This window comes from Zonotrichia albicollis, chromosome 11 (assembly GCF_047830755.1).
Source record: "Zonotrichia albicollis isolate bZonAlb1 chromosome 11, bZonAlb1.hap1, whole genome shotgun sequence".
Lineage (NCBI taxonomy): Eukaryota > Metazoa > Chordata > Aves > Passeriformes > Passerellidae > Zonotrichia > Zonotrichia albicollis.
Window position 1 is genome coordinate 18,794,978 of NC_133829.1, and position 25,438 is coordinate 18,820,415.

Consider the following 25,438-nt stretch of genomic DNA (forward strand, 5'->3'; position numbering starts at 1 on the left):
GGTATTTTGGCAGAGGTAATGAAGGGCAATCCATGCCCAGGAGGTTGGGCATTACTGGATTTGTGGCCAACATGCCCATCACAGGTTACCTCCAACCTGGTTGTGTAGGGTATACTGGACTGTTGTTCTTTCTGCTGTCACAATTCAGGGAAATCAGTCAGGAATCAGGATATATGATGGTCTAATTAGAGAAAAGCAGTCAATTGATGCAGCCCTGGCTGGAAGGAGCACCCCAAAGTGGGGAAAAGATGAATGGCCACATGAGTAAATTATACATCATCATGGAGCAGCCACATGGAGTCCTACTGAATTATTATCAGGTGCCAGAGAACCCATTTATAATTTAAAGCAGATAATTAGGTTACAAGCTGTCCTTGAAATAATTACCAACCAGTCACTACAGCCCTTCACCATTTTGCTGACCAATCCACTCAGATGAGGAATGCAATATTTCAATGGCAGTAGATTATCTATTAGCAGAAGAAGGGGGAGTGTGTGGCAAAGTAAATTAAGTGCCATCTGCAAATAGATGACCATGGAAAAGTGGTAAAACAAACAGCAAAGGGAACAAGAAAGTTAGCTCATGTACCAGTCCAAACATGGAAAGGATGGAAATGGGACACATTTTCGTGGTGGGATAAAAGAATGCCTTTTTTTTCCTCTTATGTGCTGTAGCAACTCTCATCTTTTTACCATCCCTTGCTAAGTGCAACTTATTCAGTATGTGATCAAAGGGATGCAGGCAGTAGCCATGCCTACAGATCCAGAAATGGCTACAAAAGGACAGAAAATGGTGTCACTGCAAATAATTGCAAAACCAAAAAGGCCCCAGGAACAGCAAGTGAAGTCAGTGATAAATAAGGTTTGTAAAGGCAATTATTGAGGAAAATTAGAAGAGGAGGGATTGAAAGCAATGAGAAGGAGGTGTCTTTACAAACGAAGTGTGGTAGATAAGGCCAGATACAGAGAGGTGAAAGAAACAATGGGAGAACCATAAATTCCATAGGAATTCCAATCATTGACACACACTGTTACTCACTTAAGACTGTGCAAAATCTCTGGGTTCAGAGAAAAAGAACAGAGACACAAGGAAGAAGAAAAATGGGGTTTGGAGGGGGTTATGCATTAGAAAGGGGTTTTAGGTATTAGGCTTTTTGGGGAGTCTGTACCTCTCATGTACCTCAGCCAGTGGGGAAAGAGAGTGGGAAAATGTGGCCAGAAAATCAGGACTAAAAGGAGGCTGTGTGCCCTAAAAATTATGAAAGAGCCCATGGGGAATGTCCCATGACCTCTTCACATCACTGATTCACATTAGCTGCAGATACTTAAAGACTCTCAAACAATTCTGCATTTAAAATGTGTATTTTTGTCAACTCTGGTCTCATTGTTAGACCAGTAAAACATGTAGTAGAATGTAAAACTGAAAGTTGATGACAATTTAAAAGATCAGAACTTTAAAATTGTGTACATTTTCATGAATGTATTAGTTTGATTAACTCAAAACATCTATATTGCATAGTCTCAGGAAAAAAACCAAAATAGTTTCAAAAAAATCCAAAAAAACTCAGAAGACCAGTAGTTTTCTTTTGAAAACACAACCAACAACTGTTACTAAAAATAATGTCAGATAGTTTCTGATTCAAGAGAAGTGAAATGGCACCATCTAGTGACTCACACATGAGAAACCAGAAAAGCTGTCACTTCTTTTACTTCCTCTCAACACCATGCAGTCAAGTTCGGCAACATTACCAAAAGTAAATGTAAAAATAAACATGAATGCCAGAACACCTACTGTGGAACAAGGAATTGAAAGTCAAGTGTTGTACTCAAGGATTATTTTTCTACCAAACTAGGTACCTGTGGTCTTTAGTTGGTTGAAACATTTTGGAAGAACACACAATATAAATTTAATAGTTACATACTATTGACCCAAGTATCTTCCCAGCAACAACAAATGGTTTTTAAGCAGAGGCAACAATAGCTTACTAAAAAGGCTTCTATCAGTTAGTAACACACACAGCTCTCAAAACTCATGAATAAAAATTGGATGCATCTCATTTTTCACTGATAAATTCAAATAGCAGCCCCTTCTCTTCAGTTGATAATCACACCTCACGATCCTGTGCATTTATGTTCACTTTTCCAGCAGATTGCCTAAAGGCTGCCAGCACAGAACACTTCTAAGCTACTTTACTCAACTTACCTGCTTCTGTACAGATTGCATAGGTCTTATAAAATATCCCAGGAATTCATCCACTAGAAAAATTTAGACAGAAGCAAAATATTTATTAGGTTTTATATTATTAATCCTCTATGATTTTGTTGAAGGGGTATATTGAACAAAACTTTAGTAACCTTTTTCTCAAGCCGCGTTCATGTGCCCTCTGCAGGACTGTCGAGGAGAGCTTTTCCTATCGGAATTGCTGCACAAAAACTGAAAGAGCGAAAGAGGTGGCGCAGGCAATTTTCACCAGTTTCCTCTTTTGTTCTTTGCTTTCCATGTGTATTTAATAAATAACAAGGAACAGCTCTCCAGCAAACCACACCACTCTAAATTCTTAGGGTGTCTTACCCTAAAAAAGCGGGGCACGTTGAAATGATACCCTCAGAGAGAAGTAAAATATAAACTTCGTTTTAAATTCTCTTGCTTTCCAAAAGGGACCCTCCCTATGAGAGAAAGTTCAAGGGTTAAGGAATAGAGTTACGTTTTTAAATGACGATTCCTAAGTTCTCTATTATCGCGGAGGAGAGGCCGGGGAGGGCGGGAGGCGCCTTCGCCATCTCGGAGCCGTTCCCATCCCCATCCCCGAGTCCGTGCGGCCCCCGAGCCCTCCGCCCCGACCGGGGCCGCCTCCCTCCAGCCCTGCCTGCCCCGGGGACCGCCGGCACCCACCGCAGCCCCGCCCGCCCCACGGTGCCAGGGGGCGCGGGCGGCCCGAGGGCTGCGCTGGTTCCCTCAGCGGGGCGGGAAGGGGCCTCACCGCCGGTCCCCTCAGGGCACGGGAGCCTCACCGCCGGTTCCCTCACCGGGATGGGCACAGAGGCCTCACCGCCCGTCCGCTCAGGGGATGAGGATGGGGGCCTCACCGCCGTTCCCCTCACGGGATGGGCACGGGAGCCTCACCGCCGGTCTCCTCAGGGCACGGGGGTCTCACCGCTGAGACACGGCAGGGCGGCCTCACCGCCGGTCCCCTCATGGGATGGGCACGGGGGCCTCACCGCCGGTCTCCCCACCGGGATGAGCAGGGCGGCCTCACCGGCGGTCTCACCGCTGAGACACGGCAGGGCAGCCTCACCGCTGATACCCTGACCGGGACACGGCAGGGGGGGCCTCACCGCCGGTCCCCTCAGCGAGACAAGCAGCGAGGCCTCACCGCCAGTGCCCTCAGCGAGGCGGGCCCGGGTCTCGCCCCATCCCCTCAGCGAGGCCGGCCGGGGTCTCGCCGCTGATCCCCTCACCGGGACAGGCAGCGAGACCTCACCGCCGTTCCCCTCAGCGAGTCGGGCCCGGGTCTCGCCCCATCCCCTCAGCGAGGCGGGCCGGGGTCTCGTCGCTCCTAGGCGGGAGCCGAGGAAGGGGAAGGGCTCCAGCCCAGCCTCGTGCAGCGCTGGGCTTCTCCCTGCCCTCCCTGAAGCGAACGAAGGCCGGGTAATGCAGCCCTGTCTGCCTAAATGGCAGAACTCATTTAATTAATCAAGACCTCGTTTTAAAGACCGGTCCCTCCTCACGGCTGGCCCAAGGAGCTGCTCAGCCATTTCCTAATTTCATGTACATCTACCAGTGCTGTTCTGGAAAATGACATATAAAAAGTACATAAGACACGTGTGGTTGCCTTTTGCCTGTGTTTTATTGGTTCAGTGCACAAGTGTGAGGGTTACAAAGTCATTGCAGTTTGGGTGAGGAAGCTCAGAAGAAGCATTCGGCAGCATTAAGACAGGGACAGGAGTTGATCAGCCTTGTTGAAGAAATTCTGTCCTTCATCTACAATACAGACCAGAGCTAGTTAGTTCCTATGTTGCCTGGAGGGGAAAAAAAAAAAGATAAAAAATAAGTAGCAGTACAGATTTGCAAACAGCATAGAAACAAATTAAACATTTGCCTTTTCTTAAAAAAAAAAGTTCTATAATTTGTACTTCACTTGCAGTGAATTGGGTAAGTGGAGTCTGCACTTTCCCCTGCATACAGAAACGAGCCTGCAGGTGAGGCAGCACTGACAGAGGATGCAGCAGAGAAGGGCGTCAGCCCTGGCCCTGCCAACCCTGTCCCACAGGAAGTGTCTCAGGAGCATCCTCATCCCCTCGAGCTGTTCCACAAAAGTGTCAAACCATGGCAGAAAGGTCAGGGAGCACAATGGCAGCATTTCCCTGAGTGGAAGCACGCCCAGGGATGTGAGAGCCCAGTGCCAACAGCAGGCCCTGGCACACACAGCTGTGTCACCCATCCCTCTGGACGGGTGGCAGAGGCAGGCAAGGTCCCAGCTGCAGTGAGGCACCTCAGCCACCTGCTCAAGGAAGATATTTAGGATTAACTAAGGTAAAATTCTCAGGACTTAGTGGATATTCACAGAGTTCTTGGTCGCTCTGAAGGCAGTACAGTGTATTCAGTAGTGCAGTTTCAGTTACACACACTTTCCATAATTCATTAAACCTGTTAATTCCTCAGATGAGGAAAATGCTCATACCCTGCTCATAACTTACAACTTTATTTCCCAAACTGAACTAACAATAAGTACCAGCTATGTGCACAGAACTCGTGCAGCTTTTCTTCACACCAGCAGCTTCTTGCTGATGTGCTTTGCTGAAGCCAGTAAAACATTTTTGAAGCAGCTACAACACATACAAGAGCACAACTTTTCAGTATGTTTGGCATTCCATGCCATGCCCTTTCTTTAAATCTCCAGATGGTGAGATAAAAGCTTCATTTATGTATCTCATCTCTTGGAGATTAGAATCTTTCTAAAGAAAAAATATTATGAAATCTTTTTATATTGATTACTTTGGTATAGTTCAAGAATTCTTAAGAGACACTGGTCAGCCAAGTTGGAAAAAGCATAATTTATGAAAAAGGCAATTTACCACATTATAAAAAGTGGATCCATTCCACATGTGTGATCTACAAGTGGGCAGTATTTGTACCATAAGTGCTAGTCTGCAACCAAAAATAGCTCCAGACAGAAGCTGTAATAAATCATCATTTTTCTGTAGTGTAGGTATGTCTGCTATTTCCTTTTAACAAATGCAGAATGCAAATGTACTTAAAGTGTCACTGACCACTGTGAGGACTTAAGGACTGCTGAGCATCTAAACCCAATTCAGATCTAGGGGATATGTAAGATAATGCTTAAACACACAGAAAACACATTTCAGAAATTATCTGTCATCCCTGAGTTTCCCACTTACTTCTTAGGATGTCTCAACTATTAACTTTCTTGGGAAGATAAAACCCTTCTTTCCTCAGGTTTGCTATTTTTTGTACCACTTGTAAGCTACTGCCAAATCACAATAATTTGGAAGGCAGAAACTATTGCTAATATAACAGCTAACAAGTATTTGCCAAATCCCTCAATTTGGGATTTGTTCCTCAGTTGAAGGACACTGGACAAACAATATTTGCTATATTGATGCAATGTTTGTGCTCCAGCTTATTTCAGTCATACCTTTCAAATAATGCTGATTTAAAACAATAACCAAAAAAAGGAGAATGTTAACAGTTTAAGTCAGTAGATAATTCTTAATCAAATTGGAAATTGTGTCTCATGTTACCTTTGCAGGCATTGTTTAGAAGTCACTTTAAAAGGGCATTTCATGACACTAAATGTCTGGAAAAATGGTTTCCTAGGAAACTGAAGGTCATCAAACTAATATACTCAGATTTAAGCAATCACTACAGAAATAAAGGATTTTTCTAGACTGCTCTAAAGAACAGTGAAGTTTAGGAACAAGCAAAGACAGGCAAAAACCCTTGTGGTTCACCACTAGTTAAACTAAACTTTACAGATACAACCCAGCAGGACACCTTTCCACAACAATTGTATCAGAAGTAGAGTGGAAATGCCAACTGTATAAAAACTACATGGAATATTTCATACAAAATACTCCAAAATACTTTTCATTATGTAACTTTTATTTGAGACACACATTGTAAAAAAGTTCACATGAAATAATAAAACTATTGGACTATGAAGGTTTTCTTAGGAGCTGGGTTTGGTTTTTTTATCTATATACATCAATACACATTTAATGATTAGGTTTACAAGTTAACCACATGACAAGTTCACTTTTATCTGCAGGAGCTTTTCACATTACACCTTTATACCAGAGGTAAAATGTGCTTAAACACACACAGCAGAACACTTCTATTTCAAAATTAAGCATTTTCTCAAGGACTATACTTTTTATTCTGAATTTAGTAGCTATATAGCATTAAAATAATGGTAATTGAAGTTTTATTTGCAAAAATGTTCGTAAGGCCATAGGAATGCACTGAAATAGTTATATTCACCAGAAACAAGAAAAATCAATGTAAATCCTGCTTTTTTGGAAGAAAGAAATACAAGTTTTATTTGTAAGAGTGAGAATGGTATAAGCAGTTCAATGAACAGAGGAGAAAAAAGACCTATTATTACCTACAGACCAATCCTTAGCAAGTTTAACATTGCAAAAATTCTGTTACATTAACAGGTAACCCAACAACAGATGCATTTTCACAAATAACACATTTATGCATTTTACATATTATTGATGGACTTTCAAATCATTATGCTTTCACAATATTTTAATGTGATATGTACATTCAAGACTTCTTTATTCACTTGTGAAAATGATCCATGTAATTCTCTTAACTTCAGCAGACTAGTAGGAGAAAGTCACAATGGGAAATATTTTCTGTGAAAAGAGCTACAGGTCTGAAAGTCAATCAGCATTTTTGAGACTGTCCCCCAAAGAGAAAAGTGAGCTGCATTAAGTTTCATGAGTGGTTTAAGCTTTAGCAATATTAGAACTCCCAGATAAGTCAATAACACATTCTATATACACTCAACAAAAAATTCTTGTGCATGTTTTGCTGAGCACAGACTGAAAGCTAAAATTGCAAAGCACTGAGACCAGCTTGTTTTTCATTTGGCTTTTTTTTAAAAAACCATTTAGAAAAACAGAGGTCAAGATATAGTGCACAGGCATGGGGCTGAGGGAAAGTTCTCCTAAAACTCCAAAGCATAGGCAGCATTTTTGTTTTATTGAAATCCACCAAAAAAATGTCTGCTTTCCTGAAAGGTTAATGGCAATTTCTGGAAGAAAACAGAAATACATTTGCTGCTAAGTGAATAGTAAGTATATGACTTTCATTCTAATGGGCATTAGAGTACTAACTAGTTGACTGAGGTATAGTTAAGAGTCCTTCAAAACTTAAGATTATATAGTCTTGAGCAAAGTAACAACAGAGACTGCACAAAACAATCATAGTGATATTAGAAAAGCCTGTAATAGCCAGCATCTGATGCCTAGGCAGGACATACCATCATCATCACCTGCTTGTCTAGAGGAAACCAGAGCTAAAATATCCCAGTAAAACATACAGCTGATTTGCATGCTAAGATACAGCACATTTTCCCACGTCTGACAGGGCAGACTGTACACAGAAAGGTCTCTACTGACCAAAAGTTAGCACACTGATAAAGTGCAGCCACTCAGCCATTTAATACTGCTGGAGAAGTGGGGTGGGGGCAAAGACATAAAGAAAGAAATCTGCATTTTACCTTATCCATAAGATCACATGAAATTAGAATTCTTCAGTTTCAGCAGATGACAACAAAATTGCATTAAATTCTTCTACAAATAGAAAAAGATGAACTGTACACGAACAATAAGCAAAGGGAAATATTTACTGCAGTACTTTCTCATGCATAAAGTGAATTTCCTATGGTCTTACCTCACATTTATGTACAGTTTAGCACAGCTAAATGTAAGAAAATAGCAAGTTCTTTTCTCCCTCCCACCCTCCCCCGTACAGAGCAGATACCCCAATTCGCTGCTGCTTCAAGAAGCACTTCATAGACTCTACTACTTACAGGCTCTTTCAAAGGGAAGTTCATGGAGACTAATATTGAATGAACATTTAACCACACAGTGAAGACAGGAAAAACAATACAAAGCATTCTGTAAACAGTGCCAAACACAGAACATGTCAGTTTTGGTTTGCAGACAACCCCTGAGATAAAAATCAAAGTATTACGACACCAAGTAAGTCAGAGGTAAATTACTGAAAATAAACAACATTCATAATTGGTGTCACAACACTTTCTGTATAGAAGCACTTTTTTTAACCATACAGAAAACATAACTGCTTTAGCCTGTCCAAGAAAAACATCAAGGGTAGACAACAGAGCAGTTAGGGTTGCTTTGTTTTTTCACTAAACCTTGTTGCCATGAAGGTTTCTCTGTTCTAGTGCAGCAACAGCAGTTTATGAGATCCACCATCTAGTTACAAGAACTACTTCTATTAAACTACGTGTGGGGACAGGCTGATAACCACCTACAACTTTATGGAACCAGCTACTAAGGATAAACCCTTTAAAATCAAAAGCTTTACATCTAATGCTATCGGCCTGTTTGCTTTCAAACTATTCCAAACAGACCCAGAGATGACAAAATTCAGTACCTGACACAACAAAATGGTTCTCTGTGGTAACAACTAACTCACTGTTTACAGCTCCAGACAACCAAGTGAAGCAAAAGCATGTCAGACATTTCCTTTGACAATGACAGAACACGCCCATCCCCTAACAGCAAACATGCTGGACACAAACTCGGAGTTAAAGCTTACAATGGTCCACGTTTGGCACACCAACAGAACTAAAGCACCTGTTTTAATTGCTCATTGAGGAAATTTCTCAGAAGACAATAAAAAAGTAGTAGAACAAAGACTAGGTTATACAATGCTCAGTTGAGTAAAAAAAGGCAACTATGTTTCACCTCTGCTTCTAACAGTCTAGGTCACTGTACCAGTTTTTGATGAAAAAACAACTGCTCGAGCAGACCAAAGACACACATTCAGCATTAACTGCAAACTAGGAGTACATCAGAGCCCTAATGAGAGGCTTCCTTAGTGCCAATGCTTACAGACATTAACAAACTATCCTTAGAATTAAGAGTAGAAATGGAAGTCACCTTTAGAAGCAGTCATTTCTGAACAAGTGAATCCACAAAGAGGTTACTCAAAACTCATGCATTCAGCTTCCACAAGCCACTTAAGTGATAGTGATGAGGCCAATTTGTGGTGGTGATTTCAAATCCAGAGTGTGCTTCCTCATCAGAAACAAAACAAGGAGCAGACAGTCTGAGCTAACAAAGGGAAGTTAGGTGAGGAAAGACACTGTGTTTATTCAAATAACTGAAAGGTGCATCTGTGAATCAGACAGTGACTGGCAATTCAGAACACAACTTTGCTAAGTCTGGTAAAGAAAGAAAAGCATACTACATTCAGAATAGAAGCCACAGCTTCTGCATAAACAGATTTGTGCATCTAAGAGACAAAATCTGGACAAATTTGTTAAATGCCAATTGTTACAGTAATTCTCATCACTAGAGCAACAACATCCATACTGCATGGCCACGAGTATACAGCATAGAAAATAATGGAAATGAGACTTAATTTTTCCCCTGGCTCTTCTGCTTGAAAATAAATTTGTTTAAAAAGAGAAATAAAACTGTGCACAAATCTGTTAAGAATCTTACTTACAAGTCAAACTGTGCAAATACAAATGTAAGATTGTGCTGTAACAGGCAGTAAGAGGCCAATATGGATGTGCAAAGTTAAAAGAAACATAGCAGCTTTTGCAACAGGCAATAAAACAGAAAGTAAAAAAGGAAAACAAGTTAAATCTTGCATTTGTGTCTCCACTTCATAGCTTCCATATCTGAGAAAGAAGAGCCTGACAGGTCAATAGGCTTAGTGAGCAAAATCCACTTGGTATTTGTGTATCGCAGTCTACGTTCAATGGAGCTCTCAGCAGCAGCTTGGTGGTATTATTTCTGAGGCTTTGTGACCCTGTGCTTTCAAAGAAGCAGAAAAGGTTCTAAGTGTGCTGCAGTCTTATCATTAGAAGTTCATCAAAGTAGCGTGCATCGAAAGAAGCTGCTCTTCTTAGATCGATTTTCTGTTATTTTTACTGGCCCACCTGCCCCCGATGAACTGTTGTCATTCTGAAAGAGAAAAGAGTGTCAACATCACAAAATGCAGAAAATAGTGTCTCTAGCTTTCCTAGTCTCCCTTCCCACTTCCTCTGCTTGCAAAGCAATAATCAGAGCAGAGATCTGATGCAACGTGAGCTCCTCAGTTATCCAGACTTCATTAAGCACTTGGCAAAAAATTTAACATTTACATAACAATCCAGATCTCAAGAATTAGCTGGCAAAGGGACTACACAATAAAACACAGATCACACTACTGCATTTTAGAACAACACATCAGTTTCAGGCTGCCCAGTGTTAATGTTCATGCAAAATAATGAATAGTTATGCACTGATGTGTAATGAAGCATGATAAATCACTGTTTGCTCAAATTTTATCTAGTAACAAATACAATCCCCAGGAGATTTTGGTAGGGCTACTACTCAGTATTATGATAGCTGTACTCTCACTGTATCTAGTTTGTATGCTAATTGGAAATACAAACCATTTTTCTGTTGAGCTTTGTCATAATGTCTCGTGCAAGTGTGAAAAACGCCTGGTGAGGAGGGGAAATGAAGAAAAAACAAACAAGAGTTAGTCACAAGACACATTAAGGACATGATAAACTTGGACTAGCCAGACACATTAACAATACAGTGTTCTGTAGGCCACTAGAAGCACTTTGAGTTGCAAGACACTCTATGTACAATATCTGTATATTTAAAATTCCAGCAAATGTGATTTAGAAGAAAAAAAAAATTTATTTTTAGCGTCCATCTTGCCAATCTTTGAAGCAAATGAACAGATCTCCCCATTGCATTCCTCTGAGGGGAAAAAGAAAAACCAGCTGAAGACAAGGCTGCATTTACTAATCCTGTTTTATTTCCCCCCCAAACTGAACTGTGGAACACAATCAGGAACCCAGAGAGGTTTGAGAAGGGCAAGCCTGGGAATTCCCTTTAAGGTTAGCTTGCTTTCTGTCCTCCAAAAGCTTTACTCTGGACTATCTGTAAGGCTATTTAAGCTTCCAGGATCTCAATTAAAGACACAAACCCATGAATAATTACTCTGGCAAATCTCAGCATCTCAGATTTCAATGCATGAAGGAGCAAAGAAACTTCAGTAGCAGGAAAGCTCTGCAATTCTCCAGGAGCAGGAAAAAGCAAGACTTTAGGCTGTCTGGAGACCCTAATAATCAAAGGACAGTTCCAGAATGTAAGAAGTATAAACACTTCCCCTCTCATTTGGAATATAGCCAAAGACAGGCACTCATTTAATGTAAATAAATCACAACAGATAAATTAATGCACTTCTGATCCCAAGAACATCACAATTTTGTAATTCCCTGCAAGTAAAGTATTTGGTGGAAAGTAAACCAAAGCATTAGTGATTGCCAAATGCCTACACCAGCTGCGTTTTTTAATGCATTCTTCACCATTCATGTGACAATTTAAAAAAATATTCAGAGAGCCAAACATTTTGGAGTAAGCACAAACTGCTGTTGTGTATTTCATGGCATGCAGGGGTTAAAATGAAAGTGCCATGTCATGAGAGAGCCAAGTCATCCCTCCAGAGGAACTCAGGTCTCCCCTCTGCTACTGCCTCCTCACGGCCCCACTTCCAGAGTCTGCCCTAAGAACCACAAGGACACTGAAAATCAGGTCAGGCTAGTCCAGCACGATGCAGATCAGTCCATTCTAACTCTATCCTGTAAAACAATCACCCCACAATCACAAAAAAAACCACCCTGGCTGGCACAACATCCCTCTTGTTATTTTAAAGCAACACTGTTTTCAGTTTCTAGTTAACTTGTCAGACACACAAGCTGAATTCAGTAGGTGTTTGCAGGACTTTTAAAGAAAAAAATCCCATAGAAAGACTTTTAAATGATTATGTATAAGGACAACACAAGTCTACATTGCTGGATGAATAAATCTCATTTTAACTGGCCTTTGGTAGAGTTTTTTTTTTGTCCACACTTCTCACACAGCTCAGATCCTGCCCCACCCTCCCTGAGATGACAGCAGTGATTTATAGTGAGACAGACTGGACTTGGGCCACTCTTCCTTCCCACTCTATTTCCTGAAACTCTCACGGGGATCTTGTGAGTTTAGCACGAAATTGATTTACAGGAAAACAGATTATAAATCTATAAATAGCATTGTGAGTCTTCTTCCTCCCCTAACATGAGCTATGACCTGGTGTTCAGGTTAATACATGAATTTTCAGCCTCATCTGCACAGCATGTATTTGGCAGTAACCTCTGCGACACAGTAGCATGTTACCCTGAAAATAAAGATTCCCATTTCCTGCACAAGGCACTGCTCTAAAATTAAACCTATTCTTTGTGCAAAAGGACTTGAAATTGAAATAGCAAGGCACAGACATCAAAGGCAACTGTTTGCTACAGTAATAGTGAACCACTCTGTTAACACCCATTTTTAAAACCATTCCAGGCCCTACCAGAAAACCAGAAACAGCTGGATCTTAGCAGCAGACCCAGGAGTGCAGTGGGGGTTTCAGGTGCCAGGTGAGGTGAGAAAGCCCAGCAGGACATGGAGTAAAACCCCCCCAGAAGTAATTCAGGAAACCCCCAAGTGTGGCACCCGTCTCTTACCTCTTCCACATTTATGCTGGATTTTGCACTTGTCTCCAAAAATTTGATTCCATAATCAATTGCTAACTGGAAGAGAGGTTAAAGTTTTTCAGTTGTTTTGAAGTCCCTTTGTAAAAGTAATGTTTCACACAGGTTCACAACAGGTTCATAACAGAATAGATGCTGTACAAACTATAAAAACCAAACCAAGCACGTTTCAATTCTATTTTCTCTTGCAAGAACATTAAAGACAATTAGACAAAGTATTAGAACTCATCCTACCCTCAAATAAAGTCAAAACAAAACAAAAGAAGGACATTAATTTCTCACCAAAATACTTATTTAGGCTCTAAAAGAACATTAAGGTAGAATCTTTCTTGATATGGATTGTGGACCAGAAAACTGCAATGCCATCATCCCTTAAGCTGTGTTACCAACAGCCAGACTACTTCAGCTGTACATGAGAGTTTGTAGGATTCTTCCTCATTTGTTTGTTCTGTAGAACAACTCATTAATTACTTAACCTTTAGTAGCAGCACTTATAACCAGGATAAGTAACCACCTTGAATAACTGAGTACAATGTGGTCAAATAGACAGAAAACTTTCTATTGAGATCTAGAATATTTCATGCTATAGCAAAGGCCAACATTCTTAACAGGATCTTGCCCTCAAGACAACAGTACCATTAAGTTTATCCAAACTTGAAGACAGTTAAGTGCTATTTAAAACCAAAAACCCCTAAACCTGGCATCCTATACATGTAAAAGTCTATAAAACAAGAGATTTGAGATCCATTCTCTCTCACATACCTAAAACATATCAAACACCCAGAAGCTAAAATCCTACAAGAAGTAGGCTTCTAATCAGGGTGAGTTACCAAATCTTACCTTCTCCCCTTTTTCTTTTGAGACTTGTCTTTTTTCATTCATATCACACTTGTTACCCAAGATCATTCTTTCTACATCTGAAGAAGCATGCTGGAAGAAGAAAAAGTAATCTCTCAGGAACAAAGTGCATCATTGTTGAGAAGAAACTTGTGTGTCAAACTCCTCCACAACGGACTATTTTATTTTACAGAAATTATCTAATGGGAAGGCATTACTGACAGAGGCTGACTCTTGAAAAAAGCAATTAAAATATTAAAATAGGCTGGAATAAATACTCCTAGATTGCATTTGCCCATGTACTATAATGAGCCCTGTGGCAGGTTGCACACTTGCCCAGGCATTTGGCTATTCTGGAAATGTAACAGCAGGCACTTTACTCCTAAGTGCTGCATGGCCACATCTGCTGGCTACTGCAATGGAAGTGAGTAATTACTTGATTTTTATTTGTCCCAGGGAAATCATAAGATGGAATGAAGCACTTACCTCTTCTATGTTCCTTATCCAATTTTTTATGTTGTCAAAAGACTTTTCATTTGTGATGTCATACACCAGCATAATTCCCTAAATAAAATTAAGAAAATCTAGTTAGATGAGCTAGTACAATTGGCTGACTTTTGATGTATGCTGTAGTTTTAATTACAGTTCCAAAAAAATTCAACACTGCATTATAGGTGTGTAAGTCTTTTCTCAAGGCATTATGCCATGGTTTGGAATTTACCCAAAATATTATTATTTAACATTTTTCGCCACTGTTAGGGGTCAAACACACCACCTATACTTTTAATTGTTAGCCTACAGTCAGGACAAGTTTAGAAATTCTACTCCAGCAGCCAGCAGGACTCTCTGGTTAAAGTCACATTTAATGCAGCAGCTTAAAGCAATCCAGGATCCCAAACCTGGCAGCTCCAGTCTCTGGGGCCAGCAGGAACTTTCAGCCCTGGGGCTCTCCCAGGAGCTTCAGCTCCTTCCTGCAGCCCTGGACATGCTCTGCCATGGGATCTCAGCAAAGCATGGCAAAGCCCAGAGCCACTGCAGTAAGGACAGTGCAGGGTTCACCTCCATTTCCTAAGGCCTTTCCAATCACTCCTCATAGGACAAACAGAAGTCCTTGGCCATGGACTGGGGAGAAGCCCAGCTCACTGCCAAAGCCTTCTGAAGCACTGCAGAGCTCTAACACAGTGCCACAACCATTATTATTTCTCCCTGTGCTCTGGAACAGTGGAGTCATTTGGACCCACAGCCCATGAATGTCACAGATCTGTTCATACAAAGCAAAAAGAACCTAAAACAGCAGCACAGGGAGCAACCACCAAATCAAAATTCAAGGTGTCCCAACATAAAATATCTCAAGTCACAGCATTAAGAACCATTACAAGTGTTGTACCACAAGGGTGCAGGCTCCAAGTCAATTATTTGACTTCAAGTCACTCTCAATGGGGCAAAACATGACAGTAGGTGTTGCAGGTGACTATTTCTAGCCCAGACTTTGCATTCTCTACTGGCTGAAGGAAAAGCAATTCTGTGAAACACACTTTTAATATTAAAATAATTCATTATCCATTTTTGAAACACTACAAGTGTTAAAGGAGTTAAAAAATCCCCGAACCTATCTGATTGAAGCTTGGTAGCATATTTCATTAAAATCTGCAGAAATTTTAATTATATTAAAAAACACAATAGGGCTGGAAGCTTCATCACAAAAAACAAGCCTAGACTGAGTACCAGCACATTAAAAAAAGGAAAAACAGAGAGCAAACCCCCAACCAAACCACAAACTTCATTCCCCACACCTCAAGCCACAATTATCCAGTCCTCCCAGTGGAAGACTTACAAATTCAGGAGCAGCAAACCAGTTCCACTAGTTGTGTTTAGGGTTTTTTTTGAAGTGTGAGCACTCACCATGGCTCCTCTGTAGTAAGCTGTGGTGATTGTGCGGAATCTCTCCTGGCCTGCTGTGTCCCTACAGGTCAGAGAGAAAAAAAGGATTTGTTTTACACTCATGAGATGTCTTATTAAAAAATAAAAATGCGTTGATACTTGCTCATTAGGAAAATCACACTTTTGGCTGTTTGCATGAGTTCCTTCAGCCCTCAGCAGTTTCCTCACTCCTTACATCAGCACTTAGAGCAGCACCAGAAAAGTGGCACAAAACCACTCCAGGTTACATGCAGGCAATAAAACTCAGCACTGCACAGCCTGCCCTCCAGTAATCAAAAATGAAAAGTTCTGATGCATCCAAATCCTGTCTTAAACAGAAGTTCAAAGAGCCCCTACAGCTCAGTGTGCTGCTGTCCTGTCCTGGGTGACCTGAGAGCAGCACCTGCCTGCGAGTGACCCAGCAGACCCAAGTTTTGGATATATTTGATATTTGGTGTTTCCAGTCACACCTCAGCAGAGCTGAACCCCAAAGGCCTGACAAAACCCTTTTTAACCGATCCAAACTCAGCTTTTTAAACCTGTATTACAGACAGAACATGTTTATCAGCCACTTGTGGCACTGCACCTCCTCAGTCACTCTCAGGAGACTCAGTTTCTACCAAGCCACCATGCAAGGAATTATCACTCACCTGGGCCTTGGTGAGTACAATCAGGTATCAAAGTACCAGAGGAGATTACATTTTATTGGCTTGCATATTTTAGCTTACAGCTACTGAGTTAATATTTCTCCTGCACAGGGAAAAGCTAAAGGCACATTTAAGAGGGCAGTTTTTGATAAACTAGGGAATTGCTGTAATGCTTGCATGTGAGCAGGCTATTTCCAGTGCTGCTGAAGCAGAACCACTCCAAGGGCAAGCCAGGAGAAAGCACAAACCTTATGAACAGTCAATTAATAAAAGCTAGGAAACTTGTGATACCTTGAAGTTCAAAAGCGTTCAAGTATTCTTTCTCAAACTGAATTCAAGTTATTGAAAACCTGAATTACTTTGGAATACTTACCATATCTGTAGCTTGATTTTCTTTCCATCTAATTCTATTGTTCTGATTTTAAAGTCGATTCCTGCCAGAGAAAGAGACACTCCTAAGTTTTGCAGTTAATGAAAAGGAGGTGTTCAGTTTCCTTTTGGCAATTTGGTAAGAGCAAACTCAGCCAAAAGGACCATTCTGAAGCTGCCATTTCTTCCACACACTTGGAAGTGCTGAAAATGCACAAAGTTTTCAGCTGCATCCAACGTGGCAAGGATAAATTATTCTGCACAATGAAAGCAGGCCAAGCTCAGACTCGGTATGAGTTAGTCAAGATCATCAGAGGAAGACTTGATTTCCAGAACCTTCCATTTCACACCAATAAGGGCACTGGTATGAATGTGTATTTCTCCTGAAGATCTGACCAGTCCCTGCAGTCTGAGTCAATTCTCTGGTACCTCTGGCTCATCCTGTGACCCCTCAGTTCCTTTTCAAAGCCAGTATCTACTTTTGAAAACTGATGTTTGATTCAATCTAATCAGACATCACAGTAAACGGCAATACAACACAGGAGATAGGAGACTCCTTTTCCAAGAACACTCATTTGGGAACAATTAAAATTTTCTAGGAAGCTCCAAAAAAGCATCAAGAAAACACTTCTCTCCTTTTCCCCTTTACACTTCCACATAGTACCCATCAGTTCTAAGAATGATTTTCAAAATAAATTTCACATTTTAAGCCATAGGTTTTAAAAAAAGACTGAAAAATTAATTTAGAAGGGTTTAATAATGTTTTTTTTTTAAGGTTTAGAGGGGTGAAATGAATTTCCAAACAGACTAGCCCCTTAATCCTAACTACTGTAACTTTTGGATCTCTAAATCTGTATTACAACACAGGTCAAATTGGGACTGCTCAAGCCTCACTACTACAGGACTGCCAGATTTTTCAATCTTGTGACAGTATCCCTCAGATTAATTGGTTTGGAAACAAATGGCCCACTTGTTCTTCCCTGCATCTTAAATAGTTACTTGATACTTAGTTGTAGTTTGTAAAAGATGGGGTAAGTTAGAAAAAAAAATAAACTTTCTTAAAATGTAATTTAATTTACAATTATCAAAAGTATCTTAATTGGAAAAATGCTGTTTCTAGCTTTAAGAATTAATCCAGATACTAAACAGGAAGCTATGGGAGTTTTTACTACATCACAGTAGAAACTGAATATGAAATATGGATGTTCATTAGTTATTTGAATTTCATTCTTCTCACATACAATATTACTATTTTAATATATGGAAAATAACAAGTTTTGGCCACTTAATGTGCCATGGATATGTAGCTCATTAGTTAGAATACAAATTATGAGCAAAAATATCACATGAGCACTTAAACAGCACATGAAATTAATTGCATTAATTAAAATGCTATGATTGCCAGTACAATTGCAACTCCACAAGATTCACTGTTAGAAAAAAGAGACTTTCATTAATTCACACTCTTCTAAAAATGACATGAGAATTATATGCACTTTCAAAACATTTCTATCCTACATAAGTTTGGCAAATGTTTCCATTTCCATAACAGAGGATATTGCCTCCCTTGTTGTAAAGATTTTTTTCCTAACCAGGTGCAATCACAGCTGTTGAAATCATAGACAATTGTATTCAGGTCTGAAAACAAATAACCTTTGCCCTGAATGGATTTTGTTTTGGCCTCAAAGGTTATAAAGCACAAATATGGATTTCTCTGGGAAGAGCATTTTATCGTGGCAACAGCAAATTAAATCCGTTCCAAAAGTTCATTTGTGTCTAGGCCTGAAGCTTTGGGAAGCAAATATCAGAAAAATCAGATTGAGAAGGAGAATTTGCCTGCAGTGAGAGCTGCTGGAGCTGAGGCACAGCACTGAGGGATCCTGCAGGGGTGGCTTTCTGAGAAGGACTCGGCACCAGCTTCCCATCTGCACCAATCCAGCTCCTGCACAGACTGGTTTCTCGTGGTTACTCATTTCCCTTGCAGCACTGAAATTATCTATACAACCACTCCTTCTAAAAGTCAGGACCTGCACAAAAAATATCTTCTCAGAACTTAAGATTCCTAGTAAGAACTTCACCAAAATTCTCAATGATTTTCAAAGCGAAAAGAAGAATATAAAGGGAAAGGCTCTAAGTACCTCTGCAACTGCAACTTTTTGGAGGTTAAAATGAACTAGAAACTGATGTTTCTTTTCTCTTCAGCATGAGGAAGTGGTGAGCTACACACATTGAGAGCAATGGTGACATGTGCTGCCACTTCCGTCCAATGCTCTTGCTTGGTAAAGCACAAACCACGATCTGCTCGCAGCCACCTCCAAATTACACCATGGAAAACACTCCACAGCTAGAGATTGCAACACTAACTCCTCACAGAGGATTTCTGCTCTTAATCCATTCTTCTTTTGCACAGTCATACACTGGGATACAAAAGTTTGAAAAGTTACTTAGGCTAAATGAAGATGAGTCAGTGAATTAAAGTTTGATTGCAAAAGATCACAGAGTTTGCAGTTTTAAAATGCAACATGAAATGCTGTTCTTCCAGTAGGAAAAAAAAGCCCAGAAATATCTGGATGTCCATGTGAAGTTAAGTTTTAGAAGCTTTCAGAAAACACAGACCCAGATTAATGCTTAAGAGTGCAGATGCTAACAGAATAATTAACTGCTGAATTGGAGCTGTCACATGAAAGTCTGACACACTAGCATGTCAGTAAATATTAGATCAGAACTACACAGAAACATTTGCTGCAGGAATCACAAACCTGCATTCTGCAAGGATAGAAGCCAGGATGTGCAGTCTGAACTGCACATTAGTTAGGCCTGTAATGTTTGCATTTCCCTTAAGCAGCTGAGGGCTTATTGTTCTTTAAAATCCTTTCCAGATCCTTGCTAACTACAGGCAGAGGTGCATCCTCTCTCCTCACTTCACTGAGGGTGTTTGCTTCCACAGCTCCCAACACAGCCCTGCACAGGAGCACACTGGGCAGCATCCCCAGTGCCACACAAAGGCTCTCACAGAACCCTGGCAGCTCTGTGCTGCTGTGCCCACCTTGCCTTGCTCTGCACAGCTGACAGAATTCAGGGCATGCCTGGCCAGTGACACTCAGCCAAATGCCACAGGGACTGATCTCACCTGGCCTCTTCTGCTTTAAGCCAAGAACTCCTGTCCACCTCATATCCCAAAGCTCTTCTGCCACTGCCTCTTCCCCTGCTCCACTTCCCAGCTGTTTCTGCCCACCTGGGCAGATTTTGCCCATAATTAAGCTGCCATGCAATAATTTTCAGGAGCCACAGTGAAATATTAGAAAGAGCTCACAACACTACAGTAGTAAGCAGCAGAACTGCCCAGCAGCACACAGGGAGCAGTTCCCTTTCCAGCTCTAGTACCAGGGGTTTTCTACCATGAACCCCAACAAACCAGCCTGACGCAGCCCTTACAGGAATGGAAGGACAAACCGAGCAGGGAGGCTGGAAAAGTTCATTTTGTTACTTTAGTTTTTAAAACAGTAGCTCACTCTCAGGGCATCACTGTTACTCTTTTGTTCTCCCCTCACCCTGGTTTTAACCCTGTAGCCATCAGAGCCAATATCTCATGTTTTTCATGCTACAGTATCTGTTCCAGCTAGGACTCCACTACAACTTTCCCCTGCACAGCACCACTGCCTGGACAGATTGTCTTGTTTGTTCTTTTCAACAAAATTGCTGTTGCAGAAATGCTACAGCACAAAGAAAGCAAAGAAACCAAACTGAAGTATTCTGGTTGGAGCCAGTAAGCTGTTCCAACTGTACCAGAAAATAATTCCTGAAGGTAAAGGTTTCTTTAGGGGGACTTCAGTCTGCTCAGCAAAATGCTTCTGGAAGGGTCAAGTTCCTGAATGTTTTCTATGAGCAGTAAAATGCAGACACAAAAGTAATTTATACAAATGAAACTGAAACAAAAAATCCTGCCACTGGCAGGCAAATGTTAGAATTCTTGACCTTTACCTTTATTACCCAATTCAGCAGTATTTTAAGTTAATTTTTCATGTGGCTCAACACTAGTTTGCAGCAGGAGGACCTTATGTGTGCAGCTGTAGCAAGAAAGCAGACAGGAAATCAGCACCATTCAGGATGTAAATAAACATCAGGCTCTGACAGCCTGCATATCTACCCCAGCAGAGTATTGCTCCATCTCTGACAAATCCATACTTTAAGTATTCAATTTACTAGCATTTTAATTCGTCTACTTTTGGTTTTATTTAATATATAAGCCAAAGACATTTTAAGAAGTCAGTGAACACAAAAACTGGCAAAGACACTGTGAAAACATGAATACCAGATTAGCTTGCTAGAGAAATCTTATTTTAGTCCCATCTATCAGAGAACATAAAAGACGCACTAGACTTTATTAAAACAAAAAGGGAACTGTTTTGCATGACCTGCATATAATAAAAGCCTCACCCTCTTAAAGAAGCTGTCTTCCTATTTGTCTAAATCTTACTTTACTTCTCTGAAGTAAGAATGGAAGAATGAAATAGAAATAAAAAACTTTTTTTTTTTTTTAATGGGATTCCACAATAAACAGAACTTAGTGGAACTCACCACCACTGGACATAGACCACAAAGAGTCAAGGTACAAAGTCTCATTACCCCTCTGAGCAAGTCAGCATGGGAAAAATTGGAGTTTATGCATCAAATCTTAAGCCAGGCTTGATCCAGCTGCACAGCATTGGTCCTTTCTAGCCTGCTTGGTTTATACATGAGGTGGTGGGGTGTTGATTTTTTTCAGTGGGCTGAGCTGGGAAAAGAGAACTTAGGAATTCTTTACTGCAGGACATGTAAGAGTCTTAAGATACACAAAAAGAAAGGAAAACATTTTCTGCAGTCACTTGGGTTAAATGAATTAAAAGTAACTTTGAACCAAGCAAATACATTTGTAATTTACCTTCAAAAAAAAAAAAAAAAGAAGTGAGAAAAGGCACATAACTGAAAATCAATATGCTTCACCCTCAGGTTGTTGAATCCTGGGAATTCCTCAGGAGATACTTCTCCCTCCAGGCTGTGCATTTGTGTGCAGCTGCACAGAGGGGCAGGGAAGAGCTGCTCACCCTCCAAGGGAGAGCCCAGCAGCAAACTCTCACCTGAGACACTGCAGCTCCTCCAGCATCACCTCTGCCAGGGCACCTCCATCCTTCTGAGGGGCCCTGCCACACACAGGGGACACAGCAGGATCCAGCACTGATCACATAGGAGCTGGGTGAGGACACACAGGAACAGAGCACTGGGGCCCTGTCACACTCAGGGGACACACAGCAGGATCCAGCACTGATCACACAGGAGCTGGGTGAGGACACAGAGGAACAGAGCACTGGGGCCCTGTCACACTCAGGGGACACACAGCAGGATCCAGCACTGATCACACAGGAGCTGGGTGAGGACACACAGGAACAGAGCACTGGGGCCCTGTCACACACAGGGGACACACAGCAGGGACCAGCACTGATCACACAGGAGCTGGGTGAGGACACACAGGAACAGAGCACTGGGGCCCTGTCACACTCAGGGGACACAGCAGGATCCAGCACTCATCACACACCTGCCTGAGGACACACAGGAACAGAGCACTGGGGCCCTGCCACACACAGGGGACACACAGCAGGGACCAGCACTGATCACACAGGAGCTGCCTGAGGACACACAGGAACAGAGCACTGGGGCCCTGTCACACACAGGGGACACACAGCAGGACCAGCACTGATCACACAGGAGCTGCCTGAGGACACACAGGAACAGAGCACTGGGGCCCTGTCACACTCAGGGGACACACAGCAGGATCCAGCACTGATCACACACACCCTCCATGGACAGACCAGCTCTCCACAAACTTGCTCTTTTCATATCTATCCAACAGCCAAGGGACATCAATTTGTTCCCACAGATTAAGCTTACCCACAGATTACTCCTTTTTTTGTTCTCAGCAGGAGCTATTGCAGGGTTTGGATTAAGTACACAATTATTTTTTTAATGTGGTTTTCAAGAGAACATTTTCTTGTGCTACATCAGTGTACTGTCTCAATCTACAAAGGTAGATAAATGAAGCTTCAGAAAGTTGCTTTTAAATTAATACTCCTACAATAATTATAGTAAAAATAAAAAATGACAAAATAGGAGTCAGGATTCCTGTAAAGGGCAGGATAGAGAACCCTTGCAACATCCCAGTGTGTCATACAGCCTCATACAAAAGAACAAAGTCTGACCATTTTGAACTTGAACGTTTAGCCTTAGTCCCTAGTAACATCTGCAGAGAATTTTCAGATGATCTCAGCAATGTCTTGTATCAGTATGTAAATTAAAGAGGCAGTAGTTTTTTATTGCACCATTCAGAAATACAGCAGACTAACATGAAACACCCCACCAGGCTAAAGGTCAACATTTTCTCAAAAGCCGTAAAGCGAATTATTTTAGAATTAAACACAAGTGCAACCACTTCTTGTTACTCTTTCACAGCTTAAAGGGACACAGTGAGTTGCATTCTTTCTGGGCAGCCCACAAGAACCCACAACACACTGGTAACCCTGAGGGGGCTGAATTGGCTCCTTCAGGTTAATTGGCCTTTCTTCATCTGACTCCTCACCCCCACCAAGAGCCCAAACCCAGAGTTCCACACAACGAGGCGCAGATAAAGCAATGTCTTGCACCTTGGAAGTTATTAATACAGAAAGGCTCTGGAAGTTGAGAAAGCTAGAAACTTAGAAAGTTTAGTTTAGGCTCTTCTTTCCCTCAAGTCTGCAGGATGTGCAGTGTGCAGCTTTGTACAACATGAAATAAATTTTTGCCACATGCTCCAATGGGTAAGAACACCACATTTCCCCATCTAGAAGGGGAAATCAAAAGAAGAATCAAAAATTTGATTCTTCTTTCACAAGTCCAGTGCTTAATACTGGCAAAACAAATCTACAGAAATGGCTAAAGGAGGTAAGGCAACAAAGAATGGGGATGCCACGTGCATGTTTGCTGCTCCTAAAGCCTTGAGGCTGATAAGGAACATCAGCTCAGGGTGCCAGCCCTGTGCCACTTCCTGCAGCACGTGTCCCCTCAGCTGTGGCACAACTGCCACCTAAGCTGCCTCGCTTTAAATAAGCCACTTTCTACTCTAAACAGCACAAGGCATTCAGAATACCATTTCTAACCAACAGAATCAGACCAACATTTGGAATGTCCATGTTTTTTACAGCTCAGCAGCCCACAGTGTGCTCTGATTACCACACTAAGATCTGAACCCAGGGCTCCTGTGAGTTCTGCCCCCACAACTGTGCACTGCAGTGCTTCAGTGTGGGCACTGCAACATCCTGAGCACCAAAATTCTCTTTTCAGTGTTTTGAATTCAGCTTGCATATTGCTCTGAGCAACCTTTGAAATGCATGATTTTAAACATCAAAAATACTCAATATAAAATTCAAGACTACAAAACAACATAACACTAGAAACTTAGTTGAAATTTGACATGAGTGAAATTGTCAACTGTCACAAAAGCTCAACTTTAAAAGGGCTGAGTCCCTGCAGAATGTATTTTAGAGCTTACAATCTAGATACCATGAAAGTGCACAGGAATTCACTTGTGGTCTACCTCTCATTCTATTTTCAATGCAAGATAAGCTACGCTTGATGGTAACTCAGTTTCATCTAAAACAATTTTTAAATAGATTCAAATTGTACTATTGATACAGACAGCAAAGTTTGTTTATTTTAAGGATTATTCATAGACTGCCTGTGTCTAAGGGGAATGCATTCACTTAGTTGCTTAGAGGACATATTCCTTTCAAGCCAAGATGCAACTGGAGTTGCAGCAAACATGAAAAACTCTGCCACATGCTCCAATGGGTAAGAACACCACATTTCCCCATCTAGAAGGTGGCTTATGAATACAAAAATTCGATTCCTCTTCCAGAAGTCCAGTGCTTAATACAAGACAACATGTGATTGATCCTTATCAAAAGCAGAAATTAATAGGTAAGACCAAAAAAAAAACCAAAAACTCCCACAAAGTGGAATTCTCAAGAACAGAAAAAAAAAATGAAAGAATTCTCCTGAATTTCTTGCCTGTAAATGAACTATATTTGTAGGTGTAGAAAACATAGAAAATTATGTCCTTAACCAAAATAACTCTAACTGAATACTGCTGTCAGGAAAAAGACAAAAATAATTACTTTGACCAAAGTTAGCATCTTAAGAATCCAAAAGATTGAGAAAATGGCTTATTAAAAAGTCTCATGCAATCAATACTGCCCTGCCACCACGATTTAAACTTCATTTTTTATTATTCATAAACCAAACTTCAGCTGTGACAACAAGAACAGCCCAAAAAGATTAGGATTGGTTTTGTTCCCTAATTTTTGGTCCTGGTACATCTACACATCTGGCCAGTGATAAATGGAGATGTCACTTCTTCTTTAAAAGTTTCAGGGCTCTACATGAACTGGTTATTCAGAGTGAGGAAATAAAGCTTTTGGGTGGCCAGGACATTGTTTGTTTAAAACAGAAGAGGAGCTCCATGGAAAGTGAGCACACCGAGTGTCCCAGGAGCCACAAAGCAAAGCAAGACCTGGCAATTCCATGAGTGCTCACAGATAGGATGCCCTCACACAGTTCACAAAAATGCACTTTGTACCTTCTATTGCAGCCCTGCCTGTGACTGGCACCACAGAAAAACCCCAGCAGCTGCAGGTTTAACACAGGTATGGAAAATAGCACAGGAACAGTTGGGATGGACAGGTGAGCACTGCTACAGCCCAACAAATCACACTGCCAAATACTTCATTGATGGGTTCAGGGATGCTACAAAAACTACTTGAATTGGATAATGTTAGAGCAGGTGTA

General features: G+C 41.2%; 1 protein-coding gene across 2 annotated transcripts in view; it reads right to left on the minus strand.

Annotated features, from left to right (window-relative positions):
• Positions 1-3,824: 3,824 nt before the first annotated feature.
• Positions 3,825-25,438, minus strand: part of RAB8B (RAB8B, member RAS oncogene family) — a 29,116-nt gene continuing 7,502 nt past the window's right edge. The window contains exons 2-9 of one of the 2 annotated variants that reach the window (XR_012582192.1): positions 16,590-16,650; positions 15,552-15,612; positions 14,136-14,213; positions 13,653-13,742; positions 12,786-12,851; positions 10,674-10,724; positions 7,755-10,200; positions 3,825-4,020 (exon numbers count right to left, since the gene is read on the minus strand). Coding sequence is in view for 1 of the 2 variants with exons in the window: in XM_074549716.1 (XP_074405817.1) it covers positions 10,108-10,200; positions 10,674-10,724; positions 12,786-12,851; positions 13,653-13,742; positions 14,136-14,213; positions 15,552-15,612; positions 16,590-16,650 (500 nt within the window). In the remaining variant the exon portion in view is untranslated. Of the gene's footprint in view, positions 4,021-6,103; positions 10,201-10,673; positions 10,725-12,785; positions 12,852-13,652; positions 13,743-14,135; positions 14,214-15,551; positions 15,613-16,589; positions 16,651-25,438 lie in introns of those variants that run through there. The other variant, XM_074549716.1, reaches the window with a different exon arrangement.